General features: G+C 41.2%; 1 protein-coding gene across 2 annotated transcripts in view; it reads right to left on the bottom strand.

Moving 5' to 3' along the window:
• Positions 1-2372: 2372 nt before the first annotated feature.
• ZC4H2 (zinc finger C4H2-type containing) overlaps positions 2373-13806 on the bottom strand; it is a 102856-nt gene continuing 91422 nt past the window's right edge. The window contains exons 2-5 of one of the 2 annotated variants that reach the window (XM_080653499.1): positions 7883-8054; positions 6162-6334; positions 5175-5337; positions 2373-4033 (exon numbers count right to left, since the gene is read on the bottom strand). In XM_080653499.1, coding sequence (XP_080509625.1) covers positions 3920-4033; positions 5175-5337; positions 6162-6334; positions 7883-8054 — 622 coding nt within the window. In that variant the 3' untranslated portion in view covers positions 2373-3919. The remainder of the gene's footprint in view (positions 4034-5174; positions 5338-6161; positions 6335-7882; positions 8055-13806) is intronic. The other variant, XM_080653500.1, reaches the window with a different exon arrangement.

Raw genomic sequence — 13806 nt, forward strand, 5'->3', positions numbered from 1 at the left:
AAGAAGTTTGGTAACTTGCTTAAGAATGCACTGCTTATAAATAAAATATTTGGGATTTGAACCCAGGAACAACTGGTTCCTGGGTCAGTGTTATTTCCCTGTATTTTGTCACATAGAAACCACTGAAGTGCACATGATCCTAGACCACCTTATGGGGAATTCTTGTTTAGGGATGGTCATTATTCCCCAGCCACAAGCAGAAAATAATGTAGAAAAAAAAGGGGGTTTCTGCCTAGTCTGCAGGAAGGACCTGAGTCTTTTACAATCATTAAATAGACTCAATGGCAGGTGAAAACAAAGGCTGAGAGCCTCATCAAGCTCCTGGAAAGGAACCATGACACTCAGCTATCAGCTTTCCTTGTATGGGAGGCCCTACATGGGGGAATCCCTTTCCTATTGTACGCCTCTCCTCCCTGCTTCCCCCATTATCTTCCCTTTCCATTCTCCTTTCTTCTCCTCCTCCTCTTCCTTCTCATCATCAACAACCCAGAAAACCAGTCATAATTATTATAATTTTCTTTCTCATAACCTCCATTTACTGAATGCTTTTCAGGTGCTTTCCTAGGCACTTTACATGCATTGATTTACTCAATCTTCGCAACAATGCTATGATGAGAGAACTACTATTTCTGCCTCACATATGAGGAAATGGAAACCCAGAAAGGTTAATTAACCAACCTAATAGTACCTGGCCCTGAGTTAACAGCCTTTCCGGAGGTCACCTTGGATGATGTTGATCATTGTAAAAATGCTGTTAGTTGCTATTGGAAAGCTGAGGGCATAATAGTAATAAGGAACTGGACTTTGAAGCATAATTGCTAAAAGTACTTGGTCTTCCCCTATGGAGTGAGGTATCATCAGTGTAAAAGCAACTTTTAGCACAGAACATGCATACAATTCATTCCCATTGTGTCAGGGAAGTAAAGAAGGCCCCAGACTGAGTTGTTCTCAGATTAGAATGCTTGGTTTCCAATGTGGCATTTATCTTAAATTGCCATGAGCCCTTTGGCAAATCAGTTCCCTCATCTCTACTAGTAAAATGTGGATTATAATAATGCATGCATTACTAACAGTATTGGGGTTATTAATGTGAGCATCAAATAAGAATGTTGAAGAAGGTGTAAAGCACTTTACCAATATGGCAACTGCACTTACTCTCCTCCTTATCTCTCTCCTTCATCCCACTTGTCTTATTTCACTCTATTTTTGTTCTTTCTCTCCCCTTCTTTACTCTTTCTTAACCATGTCTGGGACTTAACTATAGCACTGCACTTAGGCAGAAGGAACACAGGCTATAGGGGCAGATAAACCTGAGTCTGCTCCTGGCTTTGCCCCTTCCTAGATAGTCCTCCCTTTGCCCAGAGTGAGCCTGAGCCACCTCAAAAGCAGGCTTGTGGCTGAACAAAATCTGGGGTGATAGAGTAATACCAGATAACATAATTAGTATGTATTTTGACTGCTCATCCAATCTACCTGGTGCTGGAGGCACAAGGAGAAAAAGAAAATTCATACTTATTGAGTACTTACCATGTGCCTGGCATTGCTCACAATAGCCCCAGAAGTAGGTACTATTATTTCCCCTCATTTTCCATTTGAGGACACTAAGGCAGACAGAAGTTTTTGTCAGCTGTTGGGCTTCTGGGAAGCACTATGACAGTTTAATGTTCAGGATATTAATTAGAGAGCCCTTGGAGAAGGGAAGAGAATGAGGCAGGATTGGACTGAGGGAGCTATTGAACTGCAATGCAGTCTTACTGGAAACCTCAGTCCTCACTATGAGGAGCTCTGAAGATGGAATGGCCCTTTAGAGTTATTGCCTACCTATTGTATCTCTACAGGGGACCAGGCCTTTATATTCCTGCAACAGTCACTAGATTCCTAGTGCCTGATTTCTAGTTCATAGTTATTTCAACTATACCTATTATCATGCCATCCCAAAAGGGAGAATAAAGGATTATGGACAAAAAGTAGAAGAAAAATGGTCTCTGAAACCAGACAAATCTGGGTTTAAATCCTGAAACTTATCTTATTAGTCGTTTGTTAACTATGGACAAATTATTTAACCTCTTGAACTTTAGTTTACCTTTTTGAAAAATGTCAATAAGAATACTTAGCTTGAGCCGAAACCGGTTTGGCTCAGTGGATAGAGCGTCGGCCTGCGGACTGAAAGGTCCCGGGTTTGATTCCGGTCAGGGGCATGTACCTTGGCTGCGGGCACATCCTCAGTGGGAGGTGTGCAGGAGGCAGCTGATCGATGTTTCTCTCTCATCGATGTTTCTAGCTTTCTATCCCTCTCCCTTCCTTTCTGTGAAATATCAATAAAATATATTTAAAAAAAAAAAAAAAAGAATACTTAGCTTGAAAGGTGTTTTGCATATCAAATGCAATCATTTATATAAAGCATCTTGTATAGAGACCTAGCACAGAGTAAGTACTGAATAAATGGAAATTATTATAATAGCAAAATAAATTGTTGTGCAGTGGTGTGCCAGGTTTTCTCATTTGTAGGATAGAGAGAATAAGAGTGAAGAAGAGCTACGCAGAAGGGGAAAGGTCTTTACATCTTCCTGGTACTTATAGGTACTCAGCAGCATTTACTCCAATGAACTTATGTTTATTTAAAAGGTTTTGTATAGACATAACACTCTTACTTTCAAAGAGCAGAGGAATCTCTTATATTTTGAACACACAGACACTGTAGAAACTTAAAACTGCAGTTGAGTAAGGAAGGAAGGAAAGAAAAATATCTCTCCTTCCCCACCAGGGACTGAGACTTGGAGATAAAAACTTTTTCAGTCAGGCAACCCCCAACCCTGTTTCTTAAGTCTGAGAGTGACTTTATTAGAGATCTGGGTTTGGTGGAGTAGAGAGTTGTAGGGCTTGGGGACCCTGGCGCCTTTTCTTTAGGGAGGGAAGGCTACCTGCACAATCCACAGGAAAGAGGGTAGCCAGCAGCTGACCTGAGTTGAGGCTGCCTTATAGAGGAAGAAAGACCCAAGAGAAGGAGGGATGAATGGAGAAGTCCCACGCACTCACATGTGTAAAGTAATTGCCACTCACTTGAATCTCACTGTTACCTCTAAGATATATAATTGAGTAGGTGCCAGAGTAATGGTTTTGAGCAAAAGGCAACACAGTTGTCAGCCTGGGGCCCATCTAAGCCTATAGGAGAGCCTTAGCCCAATGACTTAGGTGGCAAGTTAGGCAGGACTTATAAGTGGGTATAGCTCCAGTTCCCTGATTTCATTGTGGGGAAATTCTACTATAGTCTTGCGAAAACTAGGACTATGAGAGAAAGGCCTGCAGATCTCAGGATCCCCAGACACACAGCCTGGTACCTGAGAACTTTTGTATATCTAGAAGACTAGGGGTGCAGTGTGATGGTGAACTCTATAATGACAGCCAGGCCTCCAAAATTAACATAAAAAAGAGGGCTCCTCCAAATTACCTCTGGGCCTTGAGGATGAGATGAGAGTTGGGAAGATATATGCACCAAGCCTTTTGGAAAGTCTAGCAAAAAGACTGTTGTCCCTTCAATGCCTAAGGCAAACGTACAGAGAGGGGGCACACTTTATAGGAAACAAGATATGGGCCTCCCCCAACGCTCAAATTTTAGGTCCCAGCCTTCAGGCAGAAGAGACAGAGAATCACATCTGGGCCTTCTGCCCTATCCTTAGCTCCAAATAAGAGCAGGGCTTGAAATGTGAGTGTAAGAGAAGGGATTATCAGACATACTGTTATTAGCACCTGAAAGCCGAGAGCAGAAAGAAATACCAGCAAAGTAAGAGAGGGATTGTGCTTCCATTACATTAAACAGGAGACTTGGTAGAGGTGGGGAAGGGTTGTTTCACATCAGGACATCATCTCTGGCCAAGGGGAGGGGTTATGAGCAGCAGAGCTCTATGTATTCTCCCTCTCTTCATTCATCCTGCTTCCGTTTTGGCTTCTTAGGGTTCCGGGACCGACTCTTGGCTTTGCACAGAGGGCATATAGGTGCATTCCGGTGAATTTGCTGATGACATGACAAGCAGGCCTGGTGGGGTACACAGGAGAAAGAACATTAGTGGTCAGATTCTCCTAGGCTGTGGTTCAGCCTTTTGATTCCCAGGGTTCCAAAAACATTTGTGATTTTTCCCAACATGAAGGAGCAGTAATTAGTGAGTGAAACCCAAGAACAGAGATCAGTGCTGGATGTAAGGGATGTAAAGGATAAAAGGAGTGAGGGTTAAAAACGGGTATTGAGGAAAAATGTTCAAAATTCAGAAATAAGACAAAATGAGAATTGTGTATCCATTTAGATTATACTGGAGCATGGTTTAACAGGCCCACTCAGGAATCAATTCTCTTAATCAGGTATCAGTAAACATTTTCTGTAAAGGCCAAAATAGTAAATATTCTAGATTTTTCAGGTCATATACTCTTTGGTGTGACTACTCAATACTATCTGTTTTACATGAAAGAATCTACAGGCAATACATCAATAAGCATGCATGTAGACCTTAATAATGAACTTTAAAAATAAAACTTTATTTATGAAAATAAGAAACAGTTCAGACCTGGCTGTAGGCTCTAGTTTGCTAACCCCTGCTCTCTGTTCAACTATTTACTCTTTTTTTTTTTTTTTTTTTTTTACTATTTACTATTGATCAGTGTTCAAACTGTGACTTATGCTGATAAACTACAAAAGGTTTTTGTCTAATAGAGAAGCAGATTATTTATGTTCTGAAGAAAATATAATCACAAATGTTACAGTTTTATTGCCCTATAGAACATAAACCAATTCTGTGTTTAACTTTGCAAATTTATTTCAGCATTCCTTTCCTTCCCTGACTATATAATTATCTATTCCTCAAATGATCTTGGAACCAGCTTTGTAATCCTGTAGGCTCTGTCATTAAAGATACATGCTTACTATATATTTTTACCAGTCATGCTTGTAACATTTTAAAAAAATTATAGTTTAGCAGAGCCTGCCAATCTCCTTGCATTCTAACTCCTCTGGGAATGTGAAGAAACAAAAGAAGCAGTTCCACTCCAGCATACACATCACACTCCCCTTCCTCTGTATCCCAAACAAATGCTGTTTTAGAAAGGCCCCAAATAAGTAAAGCCAATATTCCAAGGCTGCTTAAGGATAAATCGCTTCTTCCACAGCCCCTATCTAGCTTACTCACCTTCATGGGTGGGGGCTGCTGCCTGAAGGTGGCTGTCTGCCGGGTGTCCTGCTTCCTAGCCACTTGAAGTTGTTGGGCAGCAGCGGCTGCAGCGGCCAGGGATTCAGGGATGGGAGGCTCCTGAGGCTCCGTCTGCCACTCTGCTTTCTGCTTCTCAAAGTAACTTTGGAGATGAGAGACATTAGCTGGATCATTCTGAAAATAGGAGAAGCTTGTCCCTCTTAAAGAATTCATGCCACAGACCCAAGGAGGTTGGGCTGTGGCTCACTACAGAAAGTTCCTGCACCCTCCCCATCAAAAAGTTCTTTCCCTGGGTACCAACCCCATTGTCTACTGGGAAGGATAGCTCTTGCTCCTTGCTCTGACAGACCCAGAAAATAAATAAATCCCAGGGTTAGCAAAGTCCTCAAAGGGCATTCACTTATCCTCATCTCATGTTATTTTGTAGTATTTCTATTGTGTCCTTAGGCCTGTACTGGCATACCTCTAGGAATAAGAAACTGACCACTTCCACAGGCAATCTGCTCTACCTTAAGGAAGTGTGTTTCATTCTACTAAACTGTACTCTGTCTCTCTGTAACGTGAGCCTCTGGATCTTAAGATGAAGTTCCAGACTAGCCCCTAGAGACCATGAAAGCTCAGTCTTCTGTATTTTCAAAGGTTTTTGGACACCCTTCTCAACCTTGACTTAGGAAGTAACCTCTTAAGAGTCATACACACACACACACACACACACACACACACACACACACACACTAAACATAGCTTTGTATTGTTAAAATTGCACAAAGAATTTTAAATACCATCTAGTAATTTTAGTCTAATCATCCTTCTTTTGTTGTAACAGCCCAGCACAGGAACATGCCTAAGGTCATGCAATGAGTCAGCCACCAACAGGCCTGGGGCCAGGATTGACTTTCAGACCAAGCTGTGTGTGTGTATGTGTGTGGTTTGTGTATGTTGCAGGACAGGGGGAAGGCTGCTTACTCCAAGGACAGCTTCTCCTCCTCTTCGCATAGGTCAGGGAGCCTCTGCAGGCCCAGAGTCATGCGCAGGGCATCCACATGTTCCTTCAGTGGCTTATACTCATCATGTAGCCGGCGAGTAGACTCTAGTAGCTTGTTTAGGTCATTCTCAGACTGTTTGATGGTATTTTCCATCTGGAACACAAAGTAAGGTAGGAACAGAGCAAATACCCCAAGATTCTCCATGATGCTGTATAGGTAAGTAGATATAGCATAGGCTCCAGAGCAAGACCAATATATGGTCAAGTCCTCAATCTGCTATGTATTCTATGTGACTCTTGTCAAGCCTCAGTTTCTTTATCTGTATAATGGTGATAATATTAGTGCCTACTTAATATAATCTTGATAAGGATTCAATCATTGAATTTATATAAAGCTCTCAGTACAGGGGCTAACACAGAGTAAAGGCTCAATAAATGGTAGTTATTATTCAAATACAGCATTCTAGAGCTGGAATGGCCTTTAAACCTCATTTAGTGTACCTCACCACCATTTTATAGATCAGGGAATTGTCTCAAAGAGAAGGAACTTTCTCAGAGAAATATTTCTTAGGGGGAAAGCCTAGATAAAAATTCAGGGCTTCTGTCTCCCAGCCAGTGGCCTTTCCCTTAAATTAATGGTTCTCAAAATGTGATTACCAAATCAGCAGCATCAGCATCAGCATCACCTGGGAACTCATTAGGAATGCAAATTCTCAGACACCACCTCAGACATACAGAATCAGAAACTTTAGGGTGGAGTCCAACAATCTGCTTTAGCAGGCTCTCCAGGTACCTGATGGATATTCAAGTTTGAGATCTACTCACCTAGATTCTCAGCCCCTCTGTGGCTAATATCTTGTTTATTTCATTGGCTCTGTATTCTTGGGTTAGCTGGCAGCAGAACTGCCAACTCCTCAAGAGACCCTGGAATCATGTGATTTTTTGTGACACAAAAAAATTTCAAATACCTACTGTTTGAATTGCATTCAGAAAAATCAAGAAATAAGTATTACCACAGAAGTGAGTTTCCCAAGAATAGAAACTCCTTCAAATATAATTTTTTAAAGCTTCTCATTGTCATAGGCTCTGAGTTGGAAAGGACCTTACAGGTCAACACCTCCAACATCTCTCCTGGTGAAGGAATCATCAATACTGTGGCTCAGACAGGTGATGATTCAGACTCTGCTTGAGTAATTCCAAATAGTTAGAAACTTACCATGATAGCATAGTTCATTCACCATGTTCCAAGAATATCCAAAACAGACTCTAATGGGGCCCCACTTTGGCAGGCTGGCAGAGGTGACTTTTTGGGGGCTTAGTTACAGAAGCTTTGGAGCCCTTTAGGCTAGACTCCAGAGTCAACTGCCTGCTCTACTTTTTACCAAGGCTAGCTCCTAACTCTCAGACTCCAATAATAAGCACATCAGAGCTGAATTATGACTTAGATGAATTCCTTGACTGAATTCCTCTTATAGTACAGAGAGGGAAAATAAGGACCAGGAAGAAGAAGGGACTTGTCCAGTGATATACAGTGACAGAGCCAGGCTGGATCTCAGAATTCCTGGATTTTTACACTCCATCACAGCCCAAAGCCTACTCCCCCATGTTGGCCACAGCCACATCTTAAGGAGAGGCTACAACACTCACGATTACCTATTTCTCAAAGAGCCCAGAGGTAGGTTTTAGGCAGCCAGCCACATACCACATTGATGTCAGCATGGATCAGTCGGAGTTCCTCCACATGGGCCATCTTCTCTTGTAGCAGTAGGTCCATTTCCTGCTTGTATTCCTTCAGGTGTCTCTCTTCTGATTCAAGGGCTTCAAACTCAGCCTTCAAACGGGTCTTGATCTTCTCCATCTGCAGGGTCTTATTCCTGCAATTCCCCAAAACCAGGATACAGACCAGAAGAAGAGAGGAAAATAAGATTTATGCTCTGAGCCAGGGCAATCTTTCTAAGTGTCCCTCTTTCCAAATGGAGCCAAACTGAAGCCATCTCAAAAAAGTTAGGAGATTCTTTTTTGAGATAAAAGCTTAGTGGGTCTCAAATGGATATAATTTTGCTACTTTATGGGGCATTTTCGAACATGGGACAGGTTTTACCTCCCACCCAAGATGCCAACCATGACTTCTTGAGAAACTCCAGAGCAGCACTGTCCAATAAATATTCTACAATGATGGAAATGTTCTGTATCTATCTTTTCAATACAGTAGCCACTAGACACATACAGTTATTGAGCATTTGAAATGTGGCTAGTGAAACAAAGGAACTAAATTTTGAATTTCATCTAATTTTAATTAATCAAACTTTAAATTTAAACAGCCACATGTGGTTAATGACTATCAAATTGAGCAGCACAGGTCCACTCAACAGTTCCAAAGAACAAGGCAGAAAGAATTGTAGTTCATTTCTTTTCTTAGAAAAATAAAACGTGTTTCTGATTGTTATATTTCAATTGCATACCCTCTGACTCAGTAATCCCACACCTGGGAACTTATTCTAAGAAAATAATTCAAGGAAGCAAAAAAAGTTAATATGCAGGAATGTGCTTTTTGGGCTATGGGCAAAATTGGAATTTTTTAAAAATATATTTTTATTGATTTCAGAAAGGAAGGAAGAGGAAGAAAAAGAGAGAAACATCAATGATGAGAGAGTATCATTGCTTGGCTGCCTGTTGCAGGCCCCACACTGGGGATTGAGCCCACAACCCAGGTATGTGCCCTTGACCGGAATCAAACCTGGGACCCTTCAGTCCACAGGCCGATGCTTTGTCCACTGAGCAAAACTGGCTAGGGTCAAAATTGGAATATTTGCAGCAATTAAAAGGAATCATTATGAAAACATGTGACTTGAAAAATATTGAAGATATGATACTCAATGAAAAACTATTTATCCTAAAATATATGCATATGACTAAACAAGAAAAGGAACTAGCAGGGGTAAGTTTTAAGGATCTTTAAGACTATTTGAAGCATGCCTAAATGAAAGGGTTACACTGCAGCATTATTTACAATAGCCAAGATTTAGAAGCAGCCCAAAGGTCCATCAGTAGATGATTGGATAACAAAATTATGGTACATTTACACAATGGAATACTACTCAGCTGTAAAAAAAAGGAAATCTTATCCTTTGGGAGAGCATGGATGTACATGGAGAGCATTATGCTAAGTGAAGCAAGCCAGTCAGAGAGAGAGATAAGTACCATATAATTTTACTCATATGTGGAATCTAATGAACAAAATGAACTAACAAGCAAAATAGAGAGAGACTCATAGAGAGTAAGCTGACAGCTGTCAGGGTCGGGGGTGGGTGGGTGGAGGGACTGAGCAAAAAAGAGAAAAACTCATGGACACAGGCAATAGTGTTGTGATTGCTGGGGGAAGGGGGAAGTGGTGGCGGGGGTGGGGAAAATGGATGAGGTATAGGGATAAATGGTGATGGAAAAAGACGACTTGGGTGGTGAAAACACAATACAGGGTACAGATGATGTGTTGTGAAATTGTGCACCTGAAAACTGTATAATTTTGTTAACCCAGTGTCACCCCAATAAATTCAATGAAAAGGGAAAAAAATAAAGTAAAAGAATGGAAGAAGTTATACTATGAAAACATTAATCAAAGGAAACCAGGAATGGATAGATTAATATCAAAGCAAGTTGACTTTAGAGCAAAGAAAAATTACTAAGTGATCTTTAAGGGGGGAGCAGCAGTGGCTAGAAGCGCAGCCTCGTCATCACACAGACTCGGCTTGGACACCACCCCATACCCGTGCAGTGAATAGCAAACCAGTGGGACCTCACAAGGGACACCTGCTGCTGGCACCTGGACCCTGCAGTGACTCGCACACCACCCCTGCTGCAGACTCCAGGACCCCACAGTGACTCACACACCACCCCCGCTGCTGACTCTGGGACCAAGCAGTGAGTTTCATGCCAGTAGAATATTGGAGGCGACCCTCACCATGAGAGTTGGGACTCTGAAGTGAGTCGCACACTAGCAGGACCTTGCAAGCAACCCCACTGTGGCTCTGTGACCACAAAGTGAGTCCCATGTCAGTAGGCTCTGGGACCTCACAGCTAGTTGCACCCCAGAGGGACTGTGGAGCCCCCACCAACCCAGACTGTCTGCAGCTGACACTTGTGGGACCAGATCTGTGGGAGAAGGGAGTACAACTCAGAACAAAGACAATCGAGGTGTGAGACTCAAGGCAGACCCAGCCTCTGGGCTAAGGAGTCCCTGACCACTGTACTATTAGAGGCTTCAACCTCTCAGACCTGAATATGGTTGCCCAGGGCCAGAAAGGGACAGGGATTCACAATGACCTGCACCACCGAGGCTCCCAGGGGGTCCAGGATAGATACACCAAGGGACCAGATTCAATAACATCAGGGCAAAATCCAGTGAGGCCCAACATCACTGGCAGCAAGTTGGAGGGGATATCCTTCCCACAAACATGACATCAACAATGAAGTGGAACAGGAAAACACACCCACCACATTCCCTGAAAGGTAAACAGAACTTAGGCTAAAGCCCTATCAGAAACAGACTTTTGAGTGATTAAGATTGACAGCTAGCTGACAGGCAAAAGCAGGCAGAGGCAAAGTGTGGGGAGCCAGGGTAAATATGCTGAACCAGCCCTGAGCCTCATGTGACTAACAAGTCTACTTTAGAGGGCAGATTGATCCCTCCTGCTTGTGGCCAAGGCCTGTGGAGACAGACACAAATGGTGGATTGCTGGATAAGTGGATCGCCTGAAGCAGCAAGCAGCCCATCCACAACAGCTTCTACAATATGGTTGGGGGTGAGCCACATAGTTAGACAACCTGTGAGGAGACTCCATCCACAAATGGGACAATAACATTAAAGACTCAACTACATCAGGATAACCCAAATAACTCAGATAGGGGGCTTTCTTAGAACACCCAGCTCAGGAGATCGGAGAGACTGTACCACTGGGTCCCACAAAACACAGACTACATAGGACCACCCCCAAAAAACCTGGGTAGCATAACAGGTTGATCTAAGATATAGAAACAAATACAAAGGGACAGCAAAAATGGGGAGGCAAGGCATTTGTCCCATTAAGAATTCACTGTAATGGTTATAAGAATGCTCAAACATCTGACAGAGAATTAAAAGCAACTCAATGAGAATGATAAGAAGCTGAATAAGAAATACACCAACGTGTATAGGAATCAAGAGGAAATGAAGAATGATAGAGCTGCAATAAAGAACACCCTGGAAGGTTCCAACAGTAGACTAGAAGAAGCTGAGGATGAATCAGCCAGATAGAAGACAAGGTAGTAAAAAACACCCAATCAGAGCAGCAATTGGGGAAAGAAAATTAAACAGAAGGAGAGTTTAAGGGAGCTTGGAGATAACGTGAAACGGAGCAATATCCACATAATGGGGTGCCAGAAGGAGAGAAAGCTGAGCAAGGAAAAGAAAACCTGTTTGAAGAAATAATGATAGAAAACTTCCTTGTCTTGGGGAAGAAAAAAGTCACACAAGTCCAGGAAGCACAGAGAGTCTCAAACAAGATAAATCCCAAAAGACTCACACCAAGATACATCATAATTAAAATGGCAAACGTTAAAGACAAAGAAAAAATCTTAAAGAGAGAGAGAGAGAGAGAGAGAGAGAGAGAGAGAGAGAGAGAGAGAAAGTTACCTACAAGGGATCTCTCATTAGACTATCAGCTGATTTCACAACAGAAACACATCAGGCCAGAAGGGAGTGGCAGGAAGTATACAAATAATTAAAAGCAAGGGGCTGAATCTCAGACTACTTTATCCAGCAAAGCTATCATTCAAAATTGAAGGTGAAATCAGAAGCTTCACAAAGAAAAAAAGGATAAAGGAGTTTATTACCACCAACCAGAATTTCAAGAAATACTGAAGGGGCTGTTGTAAAGAAGAAAAAATAGAGAGGTAGAAACACGGGCATAAAGAAAAAAGAATGGCAACAAACAAGGACCTAACCATAATAACCTTAAACGTAAATGGATTAAATGCTCCAATCAAAAGACATAGGGTAGCTGAATGGATAAGAAAACATGACCCATATATATGGTGTCTACAAGAGACTCACCTTAGAACAAAGGACTCACACAGACTAAAAGTGAAGGGGTGGAAAAAAATGTTTCAGGCAAGTGGAAATGAAAAAAAAAAAAAAGGCTGGGGTAGCAATACTTATATCTGACAAAATAGAATTCAAGATGAAGGCTATAAGAAGAGATAAGGAAGGCCACTTCATATTACTAAAGGGATTGATTTAACAAGAGGCTATAACTCTGGTAAATATATATGCACCCAATATAGGAACATCTATGTATAAAAAATACTTCTGAAGGATATCAAGAGAAAGATCAAAAGCAATAGAATCATAGTAGGGGACTTCAATACCCAACTGACACCACTGGATAAATCTTCTAGAAAAAAACAACAACAAAGAAACAGCCATCCTAAATGACACTATAGAACAGATGGAACAAACTGACATTTTCAGGACCTGACATCTTCAGGACCTGAAACCCAAAGCTGGAGAATATACATTCTTCTCAAGTGCACATGGGGCATTTTCAAAGATAGCCCTCATGTTAGGACATAGACTAAGTCTCTACAAGTTCAAGAAGATTGAAATCATATCAAGCATCTTCTCAGATCGCAATGCGATAAAATTAGAAATCAACTATAATAAAAAGAATCATAAACAATCAACTATATGGAGGCTAAATAGCATGCTATTAAACAATGAATGGATTACCAAAGAGATCAGAGAAGAAATAAAATGTCTCCTGGAAACAAATGAAAATAAAAGCACAACAAAGCGAAATCCATGGGACACAGTGTAAGCAATGCTGAGAGGGAAGTTCGTAGCAATACAAGCTTACCTCAAAAAAAGTTGAAACACATATAGTAAGTTATCTAACCCTACAACTTAAAGAATTAGAAAGAGAGCAAGAAGAAAAACCCGGAGTAAGTAGAAGAAAGGAAATAATAAAGCTCAGAGCTTTAAATGACATAGAGACCAATATATATATAAAAGATCAATAAAACCAATAGCTGGTTCTTTGAAAGGATAAACAAGATCGATGAATCTCTTGCCAGACTCACTAAGAAATGGAGAGAGAGGACCCAAAAAAACAAAATCAGAAAGGAAAGAGGTGAAGTAACAACTGAATGCACAGAGCTACAGAGGCGTGTAAAAATATACTAAGAATAACTCTACTCCAATAAACTGAACAACTTTGACAAAATGGACGTATTCCTAAAAAAAAATACAACCTTCCAAAACTCAATCAGCAAGAATCATAAAACCTGAATTGACCAATAACTACTGATGAAATCGAATAAGTAATAAAAAAAAATCTCCCAGCAAACAAAAGCTCTGGTCTGGACGGCTTCACAGGGGAGTTTTACCAAACATTCAAAGAAGAACTAACATCTATCCTCCTCAAATTATTGTATTCCAAAAAATGCAGAAAGAAGGAACACTTCCAAGCTTTTTCAACTAGGCCAGCATTACCCTAATTATCCCAAAACCAGATAAAGACAAAAAAACAAAATGAATTAGAGGCCAATATCCCTGATGAATATAGATGCTAAAATCCTCAACAAAATTCTAGC

This window comes from Plecotus auritus, assembly GCF_963455305.1.
Source record: "Plecotus auritus genome assembly, chromosome: X".
Classification (NCBI taxonomy): Eukaryota; Metazoa; Chordata; class Mammalia; order Chiroptera; family Vespertilionidae; genus Plecotus; species Plecotus auritus.